Genomic DNA, 21,498 nt, shown 5'->3' with positions numbered 1-21,498 from the left:
GGTTGCGTGACGTAGGGAGGGAAAGGGGGGGGGGGGGCTGGTGCGGGTTGATAAGGGGAGGGTGGGATGGGGATATTGGGGATATTGCGCGTAGGGTCTCTGCCCTGTCTTTGGGTGGTTTAGCTGTGCTGCTAGTGACTATTAGCTATTTATTTATTTATTTATTACTTTAGGGGGTTTCCTAGTTGCTGGGCTTCCATTTTTTATTTTTTTTTTCAGCTGCTATCGGTGCAAACCTCCCCAAAGGTTACCTGCGTGTGTTGTATGTTAACCTTCAGGGGTCAAACTGACGTTTCAGTCCGTTCAGGGACCCAATTTATCATTTTTATCTGTGTAAGGTCATTCTGAGCATTTAGGTGTTTTTACCACTGGCTCATAGTGGTCGGTCTAGGGGAGTCTGCATTTACCATGAAAACACTGAAATGTGAGGACCTTGCCTGGGAGGGAATAGAAGCTCACAAGCAGTGTCCTGATATTCTGCTTTAGGAAATGGCTCCGAGAATGGCTCATCTGGAGTGCTGCATAGACAAAATGCCCTGTCTGCCAGTGTGCATGGCACAAGCAATCTTAAAAGCCGTTTCCGCCCCTTTTCTACACTAGATAATTATACCTTTCTGATTCAGATTGATAAGTGCAGCCTACGAGGTTATAAAGGCTCTTTAAAGCGTGTCGCAGCGCCTCTGTGAGAACATAATAGCAGGCAAAATACACACTTTCTCTAAACACGCTTGTCTGATCTGCCGCTTTGGTAGTGGTGGCAGCAGCATGAGAAGCGTGGCAAAATACTGACAGTGTGGTGAGTACAAGAAACGTGCAGCTGTTGTGTGTCCAATCAAAGGTGGTACAAATTGCAGGTAAGGAGGTGCAGGGCAATGGATTTATTTGTCCTGCTCACTCCTACATGCATTTTAGTGTACAGTTAGGGAAGAGGCCTCAAACTCTGGAACCTGGGGCTGATTCAGTAGCATAGTTACATAAAATGCTTTTAAATCAGGATGAAAGTTGAGCTCTTTGTGACGGACAGTAGCTACCCGTAAGCAGGGGGTTCGAAGAGCGGTTAGCAGAAGGTGTACAGCTCTATCTCTGCAGAAGGAGATGTGTACAATGGCACGATGGAGATCCAAGCAGTGCAAGTATTGCATTCTTCAGTGGCTTCGAAATGCTTTCAATGTCTTCAATATAGCCATCTGGGGACAGGATGTGTAAAGGTAGGCTGCTGCTGCCTGCATCTTGTAAGGACTCTCGCAAACACCGGCAGAAACACGGTCAGGCTCGGCAGCCTCCTGCCCCTCTATGACTGCTACGACAGTGTCAGTCACCAAGAGCCGGGGCTTTTTGTGCAGATACAGCCACACAAATCTGGCCTGCGGCCAACGGATGGCTGATACGGTATTTCCAAGGCAAGAAACGGCCTCTTAGCTTCACATATCGGTGGAATTATGATCACTGCGGGATGCAGCAGTGCATCCCTACACCCAAAGGGTGGAAGATGGGCAGAGTCGGTGCGATCTGAGCTTGGTGCGGTTGCTCCATGCTGCCGGCAGCGAGCGTGGCGGATCAGCCGGGCACACCTGCCGCCTCAGCCGCCTTCCTGCCGGGGGAGGCTCGTCCTGGCTCCCCGGGGCCGCCTGCAGAGGAGGCTGGACGGGTGCCGGGGCCGGCGGCTTATCTGGCGCCGGGCGGAGGTTTATCTGCCTGCCTCAGCTATGGGCCCGGGGGCTCCCCGGCCACCCTGCAGGCCGTTAGGAAGGCAGATAGGCGGCCATGTCAGGGCCTGGGGCGAATTGAAGGTCTCAAGGCGGCTGTGCTTTAAAAGGACGGGGCTGGTCCGTGCTTCTGGGCTGCTCTCGCCTGTGGGAGTGCCGTGCTGCTCGGCTGGGCTGTGTGGAGATCGGGCTGTGCTGCCAGGCGGCCCCGAGGGTGTGTGGCAAACAGAGGTGGCATGACCCGCAAGCGCGGACTTCACGTCAACAAATGCATAATCAATTAAGGGGATCTCCCCATGGGATCACCTTGGCAAATTAATAAATCAAACCTGGCCGGCTCCTGCTTACACTGTATTCGTTTTCACAAAGCATTTTGACCCAGTCCAGACACCCCTTTGCTATCTCGCTCCCAAGAGCAGGTTGGTATTTCTGAACTGCGTGTCGTGTGGTCGCGGTGTGACCATGCAATCTGATGTCCCTGTAGCCAGGAAAAGCTGTGGTGATTTTGTGCTGGATCAGGCCCCAGTTCGGCCCACGCTGTATTTTAAGTCACATGGTGCTGTTTGTTTCATTTATAACCACGTGCTGTATCTCTGGAATGCATCTAATATTGAATTCTGCTGGATTTTATTTTTTTTTTATTATTCATGTATCAGATTGAAATGTAATTGGCAATACACGAGTTATGCATGTATATGTATACACAGATGAGTAACTATTTTCTTAGATCTGCAGGCTTTCAGTTTGCATTCCAAGGGCATGATTCATTTCCTCCTCTGAAACTCCGGCTATTGGCACTGAGGGTGTGGAGCTTGCCAGTACAGGCCAAAGAATAGGCAGAGATATCCAGGAAAGAGTTGGGCGGCAGGACTGTCCAGTAGAAGTGCTGAATCAGTGTAATTCACAGGCCATTTCTTACGTGTCTTTTCTGAATATTTTGTTCTACCCTCAGGTCTGTGCTGCTGACTTCCTGGCCCTGGTAAGTGTTGGCTGAATTTGGCCTGCAGATGCATGCTGTAGCAGTAATGCACCTGTGAACTTGAATGCTGACAACAGTGGAGTCATAAAATAAATCAGGCCCTTTATAGGTCATACATTGTCACCTCACGGGTAATTTGGGGCTGTTAATGTTGTACTGTCTGTAGTTCTGGGTGGCTATAGGTAGGTGACTGGCACAGATCCCTGCAACGAATCAGGCTGGAAGTGACATCTGTTGGATAGAAGAGTAGTTTTCTTTTAGCTTGGTCTGGCAGCAGTGCTAGGTATTTAGTCCCTATTTGCATCATCTATGCAATACCATTTAGCTAGTGCAACATTACTGTCCCCAGGAGAGCTGTGTGAGTGTTCCTGTATCTCTTGTTCTTCATTATACTTCTATACCTAGAACTCATCAAAAGCATGTTGCCTTGCTCCCCACAAAACAGGTCTAAATAAGTCAAAAAGGCTGTTACTGTAATTTCCACTTTTAAATGTATTTTATTAGAAATCTTATCCCCTTGATAAAACAACAATCAGTCTGTTGTTCTGCAGTGGTGCTGTAGAGATAATAAATCATGCCTAACGTCTTTCATTTAGAAGAGATTTTACAGACATAATTAATTAACTTGACACTATTGTTATAGCATAAGTAAGTATTCCAACTTTTAAATAGTGAAACTCAGGCAAACTGGTTACACTGCTTTCTCAATTCAGTGTAAGGACAATTGCTCAAATATAAAATTTCCTACTCTTTTGACATAATTTTCAGAGATGAGAGCACCCATCCTTTTCTTATTTTATTCTGGGTACTGTGCATGTGATGCCTGAGTTATTGAGTGTAGTTCTATGGCCTACAACATGTAGTGTGCTAGACTATTTTCTGCTTAAAATCTGTTACTACATTTAACATGGAGTAGAGTTTTTTTAAGTATTTAGTATCTAGAACCATCAGATGTATAACCATCAAAATGCTATTCACTCATTCATTCATCCTTACTACTTGTCCCAGTATATTCCATTTTAATAGTAGTAGCAGCACTTTACAGGAGCTAATAATGGCCTCAGTCAAGTCCAGGATTGCATTATGCAAGACTCTGCGCTGAGAGAAGGTGTACGATACTCATTGGCCCTTGACTTCTAATGTGCACAAAAAAAAGAGGGAAGAATATAGAAGTAGTTGTTCGCTGAGGTACCCAGATTAACAAAGCTTGGGTTAAAAGTTATTCTGGTAAGAATTCAATGTTTCCCACTTTTAGAAGTGTTCCTATACAGAGGAGGGAGAAGGGCTAAAAGGTATCAGTTAAAATATGAAGTGGATGTGTATATTCCTTTTACAATATTGTAAGTGTGCGGAGATATTAACAAAAGTGAATCTGAAGTCACTTCAAGAATTTGAAATCTTTTAAGAATGGATTTTCCATCTGCTAGACTGTCCATCATATGCTGTAGTACATGTGGAGACTGGCTCATCTGGATATATTTTCTCTTATATTTTAATGGTATCACAAAGTGTAAGTTGCAGATAATGTATTTGCAAACCTTAAACATGTTACACACATTATTTTTTCACGGGGGATCAAGATAGCATGAAGAGTAACCTCTGTGTGCACATTCTCATGACAATAAATAAGATGCTGTATGACATGAGAGAACATATTTTACTTCAGATACTGACATCATACTGTTTGACAAAAATGTAATTAACCATAATTAATCTAAGTTGATATTTGCAAGTGCAGCTTCCTGCCAAATGTAAATAATCATCTGCTTCAGTTTTTTTGTCATCAGCACAATGGCTCGAGACAGCGTGTTATGATACCTGATGCTGAGTTGGTAGCAGCTGGGGGAGAAATACAGATATTGCATGACTTATATTACCCCTTATTAGTACAACAGCTTCTGTTGTGAATGCCTAGTTATCAATTTCCTAACAAGTCTGTGGTGAGTAACTATATTTTGTTCTTATAGATCACAGTTGGTAATGGTGGAGATACTTAGACATAATCAAGATTTAAAAATCACATCACAGTACTCCCTTTGCTGTGTATCTTATCTTTGTCTCCATCCTATGCAAGGATGTCTAAACTGGGTTCTTTCAGGGAAGAAATATGCACGGCTCTGCATATGTAGGTAGTGAACCTGAGGAAATGAGGTCTGGTTTTGTCTGGCCATGAGTATCACCAGCACAGTCAGCATTGTTTGTGGTGTTGTTAGTAATTTTAAGTTTGGCAGCAATGGTTTGAGGTGAATTGGCTAATTAGACACCCAGGTAATATTGCAGAAATTGATACTTCTCTGCTAATCAGAGTCTAGGATTTCTGTATCCTTGTGTTTACTCTTATTTGCTAGCCTCAGTGCTTAGATGTGGTCTGTCCTGATTAATTTTAACTGAATGCAGCTGGAGAATGATGAATGGGTTAGTTGTAATGTACAGTATATTTTATAGGAAAGCAATACCAAAAGTAGGTCTCTGCCTCTTTACTTTTGCTTTCCCCATAATAAAGCTAACTGCTTTTAATTATAGTTAACTGCACTGAATTACTTACTCTCTGTGTAAGATCTGGATTCTAGTTTCTTAATTGGCATCTAAATGTTTGGCAGTTTTTTCAAAAGTCCAAAGCTAAGAGTGAACATACAAGATGAGATCAGTACCATGCACACGATATATCTCTAATGCTCCAGACCTCTATGCCTTAAAGTTTTTAAGAAACGCTACAGATTGCCTTTCACATGCCCTTGCAGCGTGAGCTTTTCATCCAGTTGTGACGCTGTTTGCAATAATATGAAGCTCCTAGAGCAAAAGAAAGTGCACTTTTCTTGAAATGATCAGCTGAATGAGAGGGGGAAAAAAAAAAAAAAAAAAAAAAAGAGAGAGAGAGAGATTAGGTTCCTTCTATGTCTTTCATCTGAGATGAAAGCTAATTTGAAAATGTTCCTTGCTAAAACTGAAGTTGTATTTCCACTAGTTGGGAGGAGCTGCCAGATTATAATACCTAACCCTCATCTGGTTGCTTTTGGTTTACCTGGGAATATTGTACAAAGGAAATGAATGCATAAAAGGGAAGAAAAAATCTGTTTTTAAACAGACAAAAATTTAGAGTGCCTCAAACAAGCATACCTTCTTTTCAAGTTATGTTCAGTAGAGATAACAAACAGTTAGCAGTTTGGTGCTAGGCATGGCACACTGTGGGTGTTCATAAATCCTGTTTAAAGCAGATCACATTGTTGATTTGTTTGCTCCTTGATATGATGTCAAGTCAGAGCCTCAGCTACTGCAAACTGTCGAAGCTCCACTGGCTTCAGGGAGAAACACCGTAACTTACGGATCCAGTCTGCAGTGCAGAAAGGCTTCATTCTTGGGATGCTGAGTTCGACACGGCTTCCTTTTGCCCAGGTCATTACTGACCAGCCACATTCAGACAAGGTTCTTGTAGCAGTAATATTTATCTTCCTGTTTAGAGAACGTTCTGCTGGCTTAAAGAGGACTTGCAAGTGAATAATAATGGATGCAGTAGTACAATTTTGGGGACAAAATGCTCATTTGTCTCTGTTTTTTATACGATAAATTCGAGTTTGGAGAACAGTGATTTTATAACTCTACAGCTATGAGAAGCTTTTTGTTTGCTCGATATTTGAATGGTTTGCCATTTTGTTTATACAACATCTTTTCGCACCCATACATACGAAATTAAACTGTCATCAGTGAATTCTGGACTATTCTCCGGTATTTCATCTAATCCTTTTCAAAACAGAGGTAATTACGTCATTTATGAGGAATTTGTAATACAGCAGAGTATGCCCCTTGAGGATTTTTAAGTCATATTTATGTGAGGCCTGGAAAAATCGTGTCCCCACATGGTTATACTTGAACATTAGCGACATGGCAATGTTACAGCTGTGCGTTCGGTCCTTTGTGTTCCTGCCTGGCTTGGGCTCTGGCCTAGGAGTGTTGTCAGTACCAGAGCATGTCAGAAAGCTTGGTTATCAAAGAAGTGCTGTGAAAAAGTTGTGCTAGTGTGTAGAAGTCACAGTCAGAAAGCCTTGTGGATGGTATTTGCTGGTTTGTTTGTTTGTTTCTGTTTTGTTTGTTTGTTTGTTTCTGTTTTGTTTGTTTGTTTGTTTGTTTTTGTCATCATCATACTTCCCCACCCCACCCTCGTTGTTCTTTTGTACCAGGAAGTATCAGGAATGGTTTATCAGAAGCTGCCCTGCCACTAGAGCCATGTCTCTGGTCTGCGGAAAGAGGCATGGCCCTGATGTGTGTTCACTGCAGGGTTTGTGCAGGCAGCCCTCTACCTGCAAAGGCTCTTTACAAAGTGATGTTGTGGGTCTCATAACCAATAATCTTAAATATTGCAGACATGGGGTGGCTGATCTTCCTCTGAGCCACATACCAAAATTTGGTACTGCTGGAGAGCTAGCTTATTCTTCAGTGAACCAAGGGAGAAGGGTACTGCTTATTTTTTTGCAGGTGGGAAATGACAGCAGCTCCCAGGAATGCTAGCTGTCCACTGTGGGTCAGGGCTAGGCTGAAGGGTGTACCTTCACAATGTTATGGCATGTATAATGTCAATTTAAGTAGTATTGGACAAATTATTCCTTCACAGAGGGGATTTAGTCTCTGTGTGTCCTCTCTGATGGATGCAGGACACAGTGCCAGCATGGGAGCTGTGCTTGAAAACCTTCTTGCCCAGAGGCTGGTGACCTTTCCTACAGTTCTTTGTTGTTGAGGCTCCAAGTGGTGCTTCTCTGCCTCTGTCTTGAGATCCATCCTCAGCACCCCACGTTAAACCAGCTGATGTTCTCCGTGTTAGTGGCCTGGAATGAGGTTGGTATTTTAACATCACTCAAATGCTTTAAGTAGTGGTGCCAGGACTTAGCATACACAAATTGTAGTCAGTCCTCGCAGAACATAAGGTTTGCCAGGAACACACAGTGTTAGCACATGATGAATGTGTTCACTCACATTTGCCTTGTGCTGCTTGTTTGTTTGTTTGGGTGGCTTTTGAACTGTTAAGGAACCAAACTCGTCTCTGCCAGCACAGCTGCCTGACATTTTCTTTAAAATTCAAAACTGAAAGATGAGATCTTGATGTTATCATCACCTGTCTGCAGGGATTTGGGGCTTATCAGCAACTCATTAAGATATACAAGTCATGTGGGAAGAATTGGTGCTGCCTGAGAAGTTCTTATACACCAAGGACCACTGGACTGCTTTAAAGCGACTGGGCCCCGTGAAGGTGGTCAGTGTGTTCAGGAGCTTCTATTTCTTGCTCTAACACATGCTTCTTCAGGGCATTAAGGCAGGTATGTGGACATATCTAAAGCATTTTTTTTTTTTGAATGGCTTTTAATTGTGGTGCCCCAGTTTGGAAATGCAGACAAAGGCATACTAGGCTAGGTTAAGTGCTTAATACCTGCAAATCCTTTTATTCTCAGCTGGGATTGTAGGTACCCAACCATGTGTAGTAAGGACATGTTTATTATTCTGTAGAGGGGCTGGATGTGAATTGTGTTGGGTAAGTTTCTGGGCATTAGGAAACTTTACTGGACAGCACTAATATTAAGCACTAATAACAGCAACTGTGGTTTTCGCGTTGAGATGCCTCATAAAATGCAAATTTGCAAAGAGGAAGAGGAGATATGACCAAAATAATTTCAAAATGTGGCACAGTACAGTGTAGTCTACAAAATATGACTTACTAAGAATGTTGGGAAAAAGGCAGCTTTAATTTCTTTTTAAAAAACAAACTGTTGTCATCTCAGACTGAAAAGAACATAATTAATGTTCTTTCCTGACGTCTTAAAATACGCTATCTGCCACTCCATCTTTTCTTTCCCTTTTCTGATGTCACTTGGGAGACCGGTTTTCCTTAAAGTAGGTTTTCATGTTTGGGAGTCCTTGTTAAGAAAGATGCGGTATGGCAGAACACCTCACAACTGTGTTACGGTCAGCCCTCAGAATAATAATTTCATTTCTGAGCACCTTCCTCAGCTAACTCCCAAGCTAGGCTTGTGAAGCACCGATGCCATCTCAAGACAATCTTTGGCTCATGTGTTTCCACTTAGAAGAAACAGATCTATTTCGAAAGTAACCCGTCCATAGAATATTACTGCAAAAAATTAGGATATTGGGTATCATACCTGATGTTTTGTTTGGCTGCTTGCTGTTGGAGCCCAAGTATTGCACTCTGTGCTGTTTGCGTTATACTAAACCATGCCTGAGTTTTGCTCTGACTGCTGTCCCCAGGGCCCTTATGAAGAAGAGATTCATATCTCATGAGATTACCCCACTGAGCAAAGAAATTAAATAAATAATGTTACTCTTTTAGTTCTGTCAAGTATAGTAGCTCACAGAAAGAGCTTTTAAAGGCAGTGTCAGCATGGGCTAGATACCGCATCAGTGCAGGAAAAAAAAAAAAAGACATCCTTTACAAGAACAGTGCTGCAAAATGAGGCCAATGTGAGCCTAATGGGTGGTGGAAAACAGTGAGCCTTTTTTTTCCCCTCACTCCCTAATGCAAGCCTGCAGGGGTTTATTTGCCAGTGTGTATGTCTTAGAGCAAATCAGCTTGCTGAAACTGTACTACAACAGGATCTCAAAATAAATCATTAGAGTAGTAGGCACCTTATTTGGGAACCAATCGGAGTTTGTGCTGGTTGTTTCTCCTTAGCAGCTTTAATGAATCCATCAACACAAACAAACTAGGAAATAAAGATCTTACAGTAGTCTCTGTTAGGATGAAGCCCACCAGATATCCAGGCAGGTCCTTCCACGTTACAATACAAGGCTTCTAAAAGACGGAAAAGGTTGTTATAATAATTTAGTCATGTGTGAGGAACCAGGAGAGCTAAAATGAGTTTAATAATATTGTGCTACTGTAACTTTAGAAAGAAATGTTCCCCGGAACAATTGCTCTTCTCCGTACTGTAGAAAATCTTGCAAAAGCCCACCTGAAATGTGTCTATCAACGTGCACTAACTCAGCCAGGTACAGTCAATTTCAAAATCTTCTATTACCTTTACAGAGGATAAGCTCTCCTTCCTTTTTATTTGTCCGCTAGCCCTTTCATTCAGGGCCTTGGACATAGATTTGTAATAATAGTTCGCAACATATTTCTGAAATGCATTATGACATTTGATCGGGTTTTATCTAAGAATCACAGATACTATGCCCTATCACGTAATTTCCAGCCTTTGAGTACAACAACCTCCCAATTATCTGTTGAACGCTATTCCCTATCTGGTGCTAGGACTCTGTTTCTGTTTCAGTTAACCCTTCAGTGCACTCCGAACGGACAGGACCTGGTTAAGCGTTAGAAAAATAGCATAATGGTATGCTGAGAAAAGGAAGAAAAAGGGTATAAGCTCAGCAAAACCATTAAGAAGGGGAAACCCTCTTGACAAGGGGAGGTCCCTGACTGTGTAAACGTGTGCTACCTTTATTGTAGCCCTTTTTCGTACCATATATTGTAACAAAAGAGAATATAATTATCCGATATTAAGCTTGCAAGTTAAACATAGTGAAAACGTTATATAAAATAGAATGTAGCTGTTTAAAAAAGCTACCTTGGTTTCTGCATTGGGTTTTTATATTGTTAATAAAATAGGAATACTGTTTTTGTGTGTGTGTGTAACATTCAAAGTCCTGTTTCCACCTTAAGATAATGAACTGTCATATACAGGCCCTTGCAGAGCTGATAAGTAAAAATGGAGGCAGTGGTTACAGCTACAGTGAACCTTTAGGTACCTGGAGCTCTGCCTGATGCACAGAGAAGAACAATTAAATATATATTTTAACTTTCAGTCTTTAAAAGGTAACAGACTTGAATTTTTATAGATATTAAAGTATTAAGCATATTTTAAAAGCTGTAAGAAATAAAACAAGTAAGAAACCAAGATGGGAACTGGAATGTAACTTTGGGATGTCATTATAGGCTGCTTTTACAGGTTTTCTGCGTACCACACTTTCCTCCAGAGGAAACTCAATTGACCATGGAAAAGAAAGAATTAGTACTTTTTAATGTAATGTTATTTACTCGTTCATATTCTGTAGTACCTCACTACTGATGAGAGATGAGTTCCAGCGGTGTATGCATGTTATAATAGGCAATATAAATGAGATTATAATAAAAGAATCCTTGATGATACACGGGGAATTAACAGACAGGAAACCATATAGAAAAGCAAGCATGTACTCAGAGAAATTAAGCACTGGATAAGTCTCTGCTGGAGAGGAACCACAAAAGTGGAGGTTGAATCAAACTCATCAAGCCTCCTAAAAATTTGCGGTAATCCAAAAAGCAAAACCCATGAGTCATGAACTTTATTTTATTTACTTTATTTTCACTCCTTAGAACTGTGTCCTTGAAATTCCTTTTGGAAGAAGTTTTTAATTCTCAGTCTCAGTGAAATGGTGTAAATTAGAGGTGTAAAAAAGGCTGGAATAATAATAAAAAATAATAATAAAATCAGATTTACAGTTCTTGGGTTATGAGATGGTAGAAAAATACAGTTTTTCTCCAAAATAGATTGTTCTGAATCTTCTGTGCAGATGTGATGCTTGAAGTGTGAAAAGAAGTGCCTTTGACAGGGCTGATATTCTTCCATTTTAAAGTATTTTAAAAATAAAACAGCACATTATAGATTATTTTAATGTATTTTAAAGTATGTTTAAAAAAAAAAAAAAACGCTTTTCTATTAAGCTAAAGTTTCTTTTAAGTTATAAAGTCTCTTTTAAAATAAAGCACCCAGGAATTCCAAGACTCCTGTACCTGTGGCACAGGTACTCATCATTTGTTATTTATACAGTGGGACTTTCCTTGGGATCAATCTTCAGGAAGGTACATCAGTGTGTGTCTAAACTTAAGAGTATCTATCTACCACTGAAGTCAATGGAGCTTAAGTAGGGGCTTAGACGTATACATGTTTAAGACCTTTCTTTAAATAGCAGGGCCATAATGTCAATATATGTGAAATATTTTAGAGAACTGGAAAAGGCAAAATACACGATTGAAAGACCCAATGAAAACAGGTGAAAAAAGTGATGTGTACTACTGTTATACAACTTTTTGTCTGTATTTCTGGTAGGTGCACATTTCTACAGATCCAGCTACTAGTTTGGGCCTGTGTGCTTTTTTTCTCTTTATTGACAGAGTATAAATAATACAAATGGTTGTGCATTGTATGATATAATAGCCGATCCAGCATGCCAAAGAGTTGTGTATTACAATGGACTCTATTACAATGTTATGTATACTTTCTGTGGTTTTACAAGCTCATGACATAGATAATTTCAAAACAATTAATAAACAAAAATTATTTACACAGCATTATTGTAAATCATTTTGAGGTTTTAAATGACTCGTACTTTCCATTGTAAGTGCCAGTGCTTGCTGCCCTTAGTAAATTCCTAGTAAAAACACTAGAAAATGTGCAGATGATTATTTAGGACAACATTTAAATACATTTTGGTGTGTACTGTTAACACAAAGCTAGGGTTACAAATGTTTTCACCCTGTGAAGATACACTTTAAGAGGGAGATAGTTTAAAAACTTCCTAGCATATTGTACTTAGATTTTACTTTAATTTCTAGGCGAAATTTTAACTACAACCACAGCTAGAAACTAGCCAGCAGGCTAGCCAGAGCTGGAGCGGGGATGAAGGAATACTGGACAAGAGATTGGAATTGCCTAGGAAAGGCTATCGAGGCTGGGAGCTGCAGAAGGAAAGATACCAGGTAAGGGACTGGGAGAACTGGCTGAAAAACTGGGGGGAGGTGGGAATGGTCTGGTGTGAAAAGTGAGGGCATGAAAGACAGAGATAGGGACGAGGAAAAAGAAGAGGAAAAATAAACTGCCTGAAGAAATACATGGAAACAAGGAGGTTGTTTAGAGAATGTGAAATCATAAAATGTCCAGCAGCCTGGGAGCTGAGACAGGGAGCAAGTATGCAGAACCTGAGTGCAGATGAGGTTTGAAGGAAGGAACTGGATCTTGAATGAGACTGGGAAGGGAGAACTGGATCCTGGAAGATAGGTGTAGAAGTCTGAGGCAGGCACGTGTCTGTTGTATATAAATAAAGCTGGTATTTTATACTCCTTCCCTCGCTGGAGTGTCTGAGTAACTTTTCACATAAAAATTAATAGCAACCCTAACTTCCCCTGGGTAACAGGAGGAGACCTTTCTTTATTCGTTGAGTGGGGACTAGGCTAAGTAGTTTGGATTTTTACTTTGTGCTTTTTGTGGGGATAGGAAAGAAAACTCTTTGATCGGAGACTGTTTGGAATTAGTTTGGTGATACAACAAACCGAATGTCTCTTATAGTGGAAAATCTTTTTCAGGTGGTTCTGAAAGATGCCTGCAGTGTTGCTTAAGAACAATTATACTCTGGACTTGTACATTCTCCTTTGTCCTAGTGCCTTAAAAAGGCACACTTCATCTCTGCTTTGTTTTGTTCTGGGGTTTGTAGTCTGTGCTGTTGGAAAGGAGGGCAGCTGCTGCGGTCTGTGATGTTAGTGGGGATGATGGTTTGTTAGCTCTCGTGCTAACCAGGCCCAATGCCTTATTCTGGTATTCGGAGCTGACTAGGAGCTGTCTGAAGGACTTAAGCTTTGAGTCCAAAAGCTGAGGCAAAAGCTTTTGCTTCAAAGCAATAGGTTATTTATTTATTTATTTATTTATTGTCAGTAACAATTTTGAAGCAGTATTTTCAGCTTGATACAATGAGTTGCAACTAATCCAACCTGGTATGAAAAATGCACTCCTTTCTCTGTCCAGACTGTCCGCAGCAAGATAAGAGTCTCCCAGCAAGGTGAAGGTGAAAGATAGTATTTTGGAAAACGTATGCTACTTGGATATAAAGCCAAAACATGTATGGGCTGTGAAAGCCTGCCTCTCGGAGCTAGATAGGGGCTGTGAAAGGTGTTAGAAACATCCAACAGCTCCTCATCTGAAGGTTCCCCTTTTCTGTCCAGTGTCACTTCAGTTTTCTTTGGCTCCAGCCGCTCTCCACCCTAACCTCATTTCCTCTACCAACAGGGCCATGCTAGCAGCGGGCACTCTGGCTGCGGGTGAGGTACCATCGCTGCCCTCGGCGCGCTATTGTCAGCTAAACAGCGGAATCCTCCTAGCTTAGATCTCTTGCGGGCGAAGGGCAGAGGAGCACCAAGAGCCGTTGAGGTGCGTGCGACCGCCACAGGAGCCCTGAGCGCGACGCCCGCCTCGCAAACGCCACAGCCCTCGGGCCCCGCCCCGCGCGTCACGGGCTCCCTGCGCGCTGCCGCCAATCGCGGCGCCGGGGAGGAGCGGGGGGGGGGGGCAGCGCAGCGCTGCTGTGGCGCTCCCAGCTGCGCCCTGTCCTGCCTGCGGGCTGTGCCCGTCCTGCTGCCTGCCGCTTAAAGTTTGCAGCGTGCCGCCGTGCAGCTCCAGGGTCTCGCTCTGGCTGCCCGTTAAGGTGCTGTTCTCTCACAGAATAGTGCCAACAGGTCGGTTAATCCACTTCTGGACTAAAATCCCCTGGTAGCTTCCCCCAAGCAGACACCTTTGATGAGCTCAGCAGGGTCAGAGGGCATGGTATGCGTGCAGCAGCCTGCGTAGGGCAGCTCGCCGTGTGTACGTGAGGGCCAGTGTGCTGTGGCCGCATACACCGTGCGAATGTGAGGACCACAGCGTGCTGTAGCAGGGCGCTGTGCTGCTGGCAACGCTCTGCTCCTCAGCAGGCTGGGTTACCCCAGGCAAATCACTCTGCTGCCATGGCTCGGCTGTTCCTGCTGCTGGAGGCGGGTTGGGTGCCTGCGCACAGCTGCACCGTGCTGTGTTTATCGGTTTTAATAAAGACTTTGCGAATCAAATCCGACTTCTGTATCTCAGCCGAATTATCGATGTCAGCAGAAAACAAAGTGACTTTCCCTCGTGGCACAGCACCCGGCGTAACTGAGCAGCAGGGCGTGCTGGAAGCGCTTGCTAAATTCAGCCGCGTTTCCTCCTGAGGCTGCCACAGCCGGAGGGAACCCACAGGGCATCGAGCTGCCCCTGCCCTCCCGAGCCTGGCTTCGCAGCGGGCGGCTGAAGGGCGGCTGGGCGGCCGTTACCCCCTGTGCGGCCGTTACCCGCCGCGCGCCCCCGCCCCGCGCGGCGCGTCTCGCGGCGTGCCTTTGTGTTTGTACACACGGCGCCCGGGCAGGCAGGGAGGGAGGGAGGCGGGCAGGCAGCGAGGGGGCGGGGCCAGGGGGCGGGGCGGCGCCTTCCCTCCATTGTGCGCCATTGGCCGGAGGGCGGGGAGGGGGCGGGGCTTAGCGGGGCCCTCCCCTCGCCAGGCGGCCATCTTCCAATTGTGCTCGCGGCCGCCGCCGCCGCCAGCAGCAGCCGCCGCAGCTCCGGCTCCGCCCCGTGCCCGCCCCCTCCCCGCCCTCCTCCTCCTCCTCCTCCTCCTCCTCCCGCTCCCTCCCGCACGGCAGCCGCGCTCGCCCAGCGGACGGGGTAAGTCTCGCGCCGCGCCCCTCGCCCTCTCCCCCCCCTCCCCCCCCTCCCCCCCCCGTCCCCCCTCACAAACTTTTGGGGGCCCGGCGGGCCGCGGCAGCCCCCGTTCCCCGCCTCCCCCCGCTCGGCCGGAGCGGCTCCCTTCCTCCGGCACCCCCCGGCCCCGCTTCTCGGGCCCTTTGCCCCCCGCTGGCCCCCTCGGCCCCGCTCCGGCCCCCCCCCGGCCCCCCGGCTGCCCCCCGGGGCCGGTTTCCCCCCGCTGGGGGCCGCGCCGAGGCGGCTCCGGGCAGCCCCGGGTAACTCCGCCGCCTGCCTGCCTTCCCCTGCTCCCCACAGTTGTTGCTCAGCTTCACCATCTTGTCTCTTTTCTCTGGTCACCGACCATATTTTTTTTTTTTGCCTATTGCATAAAAAAAAAACAATAAAAACGGAAAGGAACGGGCCGAAGGAACGGCCCAAACCCAACGCGATTTTTTCGCTTAAACTTTTCCGCTGCCCCCCCCCCTCCCTTCACGGGTACCCGCACGCTTTGCAGCTCCTCGCAATTTTTTTTCGCCTTTTTTTTTTTCGCGTTTTATTTTCTGCCTCCTTCTTCACCGGGGAGGACTGGGGCTGCGCTTCGCGATTGTTTCCATCTTGTTCTGGGGCCGGCAGCCGACTTTGCCTCTGCGAGGCGCTTGGGAGCGAGGCGCCTTACGGGGTGGAGGGGGGGGGGGGCAGCGCTGCCACGGACCAGCAGGCTCCAGGGCAGCCCCCCAAAACTTTGCCGCTCTCCTGCGCTTCCCCCCGGCCCCTTCCCTTCCTCCCCTCACGGCAACCACCGGGCTGTGGCTGCTCGCCCGCTGCCGGCCGGCGGAGCGCAGGGAGGAGTGTGTGTGTGTGGGGGGGGGGCACAATTTGGGTCTGGCTGCTCGGGGCTGCCCCACGGCTCTGCCCCCTCCTCCGCCACCCCGGGGGAGGGATCAGAGCGGGGGGGCTGCCCACCGCTTGCAAGCCCCCCTGGGGCGGCGTTTGCGGCACTTCACCGGCCGGCAGCGGAACCGCGGCCGCCTCTCAGCGCCCTGCAGCTGGAGGGGCCGCAGCCCGGTGGGCGCAGCGGGCGGTGTTATGGGGGGGGGGGGGGGGGCGGTTGGGGGGCGGTTTAACGCCCCCCCCCTTCCCTTCCTCACGGGGCCAGCGGTCGTTACGCGGCTCGGGGGGGGGTTTTGTCGCCGCAGGTGTAAGGCAGCGACGTCGGCAGGAGCATGGCCCGCACCAAGCAGACCGCCCGCAAGTCCACCGGCGGCAAGGCGCCCCGCAAGCAGCTGGCCACCAAGGCGGCGCGCAAGAGCGCGCCCTCTACCGGCGGGGTGAAGAAGCCGCACCGCTACAGGTACCGCAGCGCCCCGCACCGGCGGCCCCGCGCCCCCCCCCCCCCCCTTCCCTTCCCCTGAATTACGATTTTTAATAATTAGCGTGGCTTTTCGGCGCTTTTAGCCGCTTAACCGTTCGCGCGCCGCGCGCTGCCGCCGCCGTTTGGGCGGTGCTGGGTGCGTGGCGTTTGTTTTGGAGCAGTGCGGGGATTTTGCGGGGTGGTGCCACGCCAAGTTTATTGTCGCGGGGGGGATCTGCCGCTGTCCCCCCCCCCGCGCTGTCCCCCCTCGCCGTGGAGGTGCAGCGGGCACGGCCGGCCACGGGGGGGCGCGAAACGCCCGCGGGTGCGCGGCGGCTCGGCCCCGAAATATCCACTCTTAGAAAAAAAAAAGGGAATAGTTTGTTAGGAGGAGAGGCGGATCTTTGCAACCGCGCTCCGATAGCGAAGCTCTCCGCCCCGGGAAGCCCTTCCTCAGCCCCGAGCAGTGAGAGTTGTGCAGCAGTTTGGGGATGGTCCCGGGATAGGTGTGCGTGTTACCTGGGGAAAGGCACCAAGTTTGTCAGAGGAGGAGCAGGTTGGGAATAGTGAGCGTAACCGAAAGTTTATTGTGGGAGGCGTGAGGCTGAATTGACAGGGTAGGAGGCAGGTTATAAGGCTAGAGTTAGAAAGTCCCAAATTCCTGCAGAAATAATTGTGTTACCAACTTTTTGGGTAAGCTCTGTGCGTAAGTATATTGTCCATCAGAATTTGTAGCTCTAACGCCAGGAAATGGATTGGATACTTCTACTGATAATGCTATACAAAATATAAATTCTGTTACTTCCGAGAATGTTGCTGGTAGTTTATGTCAGCAGGGAGGAAGAGCCAGATGAACCTTAGAATTGTATTGCTTGTCAGGCTAATTGCTAGGAGGGTACCTCCGGTATTGTTGAACAAGGTAACTCACGGCAGCCTGCACTGAGACCACTAACGCATATCGGTGTAAGGTAGCTGACGTGCATTACACAGCCTTTTCATTGCCGTCAGGAAGTTTGTACAGGTCAGTGGTGAGAAATAGGGACCCTTCGAAAGAGAAACTGGTTTCCATTGTAGATGCTGGGATGCTTCTACACAGTACGTGTGTGTACTTAGTTTAGTTTAGGTTATGAACCTGTACGATAAGGTGATGTAGAATTATGTTTTGAATACTAATTCTTTTTTTTTCTTTTCTTTAAATTATTATTTAATTTTAAAAGGCCAGGTACCGTGGCTCTCCGTGAAATCAGACGCTATCAGAAGTCTACTGAACTTTTGATCCGCAAACTTCCCTTCCAGCGTCTGGTGCGTGAAATTGCTCAGGACTTCAAAACAGATCTGCGCTTCCAGAGCGCTGCTATCGGTGCTTTGCAGGTAAGTGCTGCTGGGAGAAGCACCCTGCCCGGGTGGCAGTTTGGTTCTTGAGGAAGTTGCTAAAGCATGCATCTATCTGCTTTCCAAAAGAAGCTGTTATTGTAGGGACACAACTATTGCTATTGTAAATGCTGTAAAAAAGTGGCTCTCGCACCCTAAAAGCCAGAGTTCTAAGGTAGGGGAGGGCTCTGCCCCCTGCCCCGTTGGCCAGAATGTTTCTATGGCTAGCCCTAGCTGCTCTGGATGGGTGGGCAGAGCTGCTGTCAGAGGGGCTTTGACATGAGGGATGCACCCTCGCAAGCATCCGTTGCTCACAGTTGATGCGGTGATGCCCTACACTTACCATAGCTAAAATAGCACAGTGGCAGGTCAGCAGCTTGTTACAACAGCTACAAATGTGATTTTGTAACCAGCTACCCCAACTCTTCTCCAGGTGACAGAGTTAATTTAATAAGACATGTAAGATAAATCTGTTTCTTCTGTCCTCAAGCATTGTTAGAGTTCTTACCTTTGGAAGAGAGGAAAGCGTCACTGTGTAGAACTTTCTAGTCTATCCAAATGGAGGTCTTCATTTGAAAAATAAAGAAAAACAGCTTGATGAGCCACACCTGAATGTGGCTGAGGAAATAAGTGGTTTTGTGTCAAGTACTTGATAATAAACACATTTTCTTATATGTTAGTTAAATAACTGACTTAAAATACATTGAGGGTGAAGTATTGATTGCTCCTTCTGAGCAAAAATCTTGGCAGTGTAGCTTAGAATCTAGTGTAACCTACTTAGAACTTGATATCCTTGTTAAAGTAGTTGTATGCTTTTGCTTCCTCTCGTCTGACAACTGATGGGCTCCAGCTGTGTAGTTGTACTTCCTAAATACGGTGCCCAAAAGTTTAATCTCGTGGCAGATATTTAGCATCTAAGGTGCCCTCCAAGGCTATGGAGGAACATCATGGAATTAAATGCTGCATTTCTTTGTCATGAGAGAAATATACACCTGATTTGAAAGATTGTTCCAAAACCTATCTGTAATTATAGAATATATTATATCCAAACACAGCTATATTTTTCTGATTCATGGCTTCCGCTTTGGCCAAAATGTGTGCCATGATGTCCTGTAAACTTGCACACATGCTGTGCTTCAAAAGGTGACTGTATTTGTATGGCTGCTGCTTTTGCTTTTAGTTGGTGTTCTGATGTCATTGCTGAGAGTGAATGTTAGTTCTTAAATTGTGAGGTTTATCCGTGTTTTGGTTTTTGATTTTAAATCAGGAACTGCATGTTAAGATTTAGTCAGTAGTAGATTCAAATTCAGAATGCTAGCTGGAATGTTCCTGGTTTTGTGTTAAGCAGTTGTTAGAGAAGCTGTTTGTGTAATATTAGTACTTGCATATTTTCAAGGAAAAAAAAAAGCAACCTTTTAACTCTTCTAGTACCATGTTGTTCATGCTAGTATTTAGTGAAGTGTCTTAACTTTTCATGTAGTGAATTAGCAAAGCTGTGATAGGATAACTTATGGCATATGAAATGAATTAATACTACAGTTAGCATCTGCTGTAGTAAAATTTTTTTTCTTCAAATTAAAAGTTCTATGTAACCTAATAAGTTGATTTAGTGGCTCACACAAGCTGTTCTTTTGTACATATTCTAGAAGTGTGGACCTCAGCCTTCCTTCTGGAAGTGAGCCCCATTGCTTCTGTCTTTCTATCCGAAGTGCGTGCTGTGTCCTGTTCTGCATCTGATAGTGACATGCTTCTTAGGAGGCTGCTAGGTGTTAGAATTCTGAATCAACCCCAAAATGGGTAAACTATGTGCTAGGCTTAATACCAGCTGAATTAACATGAGCTAGAACTCAGTCCAGCTGGGCACCTGTCTTAACCCCAGATCCTGTCTGCAGTGGTTTAGTAACGGGGACAGCACAGTGATCAGGGTTGTAGTTTTCCTAGCAACAGGACTTGTCCTTTGCCCTTCCAAGGTGCTGGCTGTGTGATTCTCACAGATGTGAGAGCCTTCTGTGTAGCTGGGGGCTGTGATATCTGTGCCCCAAATAGACTGGTGATGCTTAGGGAGGAATAGGGCATAGGATCATGAAAAGTGTCTAATGGTAATTCTCAGACTGCTGTTCTGCTTTTGGTGATTCAAAAAGTTTGTGAATCAAAGGTGTTGTACCCTTGTACCTAATAATTTCTGGTATGTTTCTGTTGTTAGTTTGTGATTTTTGAATTAAGCAACCTCTTCAGTAGCTGCAGCATCCTACATCAAGGAGCTGTGCGTTGTGAAGGAATATCTGCTCGTTTCCTTAGCACCCAATTTTACTAGATGCTCAGTAGCTCTTACTTTGGAAGAACAGAAAAGTAACTTAAATGGTGCAACACCGCCTTTAAAAAGAGAAGTTCTTAAACAAACTCACCTTTTGATAAGATGATCCCTTATCTGTGAGAGTGCTGTCACAATATTTATTCAGTTGTGTTCCAGAGGATGTCCCTCACTAAATGGTGGTAATACACAGCTTTGACATAGAATAGTATTTGGTGGTTTGTAAGAAAATGGAGTCTTTTATTTTTTAACGATCTAAAACTTTCTGCGTGTATTAATAAAAACAGAAGCCTAAACGTAATGCCATCTTATGTTGTACTTGGAATTCTTTTTTCTCCCTTATATTCAGAGAGTGAAAGTGTTCTTAACTCTTTTGTTCTATACTAGGAGGCAAGCGAAGCCTACTTGGTTGGCCTGTTTGAAGATACCAACCTGTGTGCTATCCATGCCAAACGTGTCACAATCATGCCAAAAGATATCCAGCTAGCACGCCGCATACGTGGAGAGCGTGCGTAAACTTCACCACGATGGGTTTGTCATTCTTGAAGCAAAATATTCTTCCTGTTATTGGTAGTAATGAACGTTAGATATTTTTTCCATGGGGTTAAAAGGTACCTAAGTATATGGTTGCAAATGGAAAAATAGGGGACAGAATTGGTATTGGCAAGTTTTTTTCCATTTTCATTTGTGTGTGGATTTTTAATATAAATGAGGGGACATAAAACATCGATGCAGGCAAAAAAAAAAAGTCTCAGTGAACAAGTTTCAACAATTCAGCTTTATAAAAATTATAAATAAACCTGTCAAATTTTTCTGGACAATGCCAGCATTTGGATTTTTTTTAAACAAGTAAATTTCTTATCAATGGCAACTAAATGGTGTTTGTAGCATTTTTATCATACAGTAGATTCCATCCATTCACTATACTTTTCTAACTGAGTTGTCCTACATGCAAGTACGTTTTTAATGTTGTCTGTCTTCTGTGCTGTTCCTGTAAGTTTGCTATTAAAATACATTAAATGATGCCTGGTTTTAGTCTTGATTTTTAAATATTACATTCGGGTTATATTTGAGTAAAAAGTAATCAGCCTATCTGGATAAATCTTCTTACCCCTTTCCTTTTTCTCTTCCATCTGTGGCCCAAATACATATAGTAGATTTAGGAAAGAAACACAGTTGATACTACCTTGGCTGAAGTACTGTATGTGTAAGGTTGTGTGTTTGTTTGTTTGTTTTTTTAAGAGGTTAAAATCTGTCTACTCCACATGAAAGCAAGTTTG

The 21,498-nt window shown here is 45.1% G+C and overlaps 2 protein-coding genes and 1 long non-coding RNA gene across 8 annotated transcripts in view; 2 read left to right on the top strand and 1 right to left on the bottom strand.

Moving 5' to 3' along the window:
* The window catches only part of ATF3 (activating transcription factor 3), a 160,852-nt gene extending 145,563 nt beyond the window's left edge, over positions 1–15,289 (bottom strand). Inside the window, exon 1 of the mRNA XM_084515370.1 lies at positions 15,285–15,289. The gene's annotated coding sequence lies outside the window, so the exon portion shown is untranslated. The remainder of the gene's footprint in view (positions 1–15,284) is intronic.
* On the top strand, positions 91–14,541 carry LOC311434889. 5 transcript variants are annotated; one of them, XR_014691804.1, is made up of 6 exons: positions 91–2,125; positions 2,659–2,685; positions 7,332–7,512; positions 7,703–7,991; positions 12,281–12,424; positions 13,028–14,541. It is a non-coding gene; the product is annotated as an uncharacterized lncRNA (long non-coding RNA). The 5 variants fall into 5 exon arrangements; XR_014691806.1 differs by having other exon boundaries at positions 97–2,125; positions 13,725–14,541; XR_014691807.1 differs by having other exon boundaries at positions 98–2,125; positions 7,730–7,991; positions 13,725–14,541.
* H3-3A (H3.3 histone A) lies at positions 15,011–21,242 on the top strand. Of its 2 annotated transcripts, none has more exons than XM_084515371.1 (4): positions 15,011–15,164; positions 16,382–16,536; positions 17,754–17,907; positions 20,606–21,242. In XM_084515371.1, exons 2-4 carry the CDS (start codon positions 16,409–16,411, stop codon positions 20,732–20,734), a joined length of 411 nt encoding a protein of 136 aa, XP_084371497.1. In that variant the 5' UTR covers positions 15,011–15,164; positions 16,382–16,408; the 3' UTR covers positions 20,735–21,242. The 2 variants fall into 2 exon arrangements, with proteins under 2 accessions (XP_084371497.1, XP_084371498.1); XM_084515372.1 differs by having other exon boundaries at positions 15,086–15,164; positions 16,342–16,536.
* Positions 21,243–21,498: the final 256 nt, after the last annotated feature.

The sequence above is a fragment of the Aythya ferina genome (genome assembly GCF_964211825.1).
Source record: "Aythya ferina genome assembly, chromosome: 3".
NCBI classification, from domain to species: domain Eukaryota; kingdom Metazoa; phylum Chordata; class Aves; order Anseriformes; family Anatidae; genus Aythya; species Aythya ferina.
Note: the sequence above shows the minus strand (reverse complement) of the source record. Positions and strands in the feature narration are given on the sequence as shown.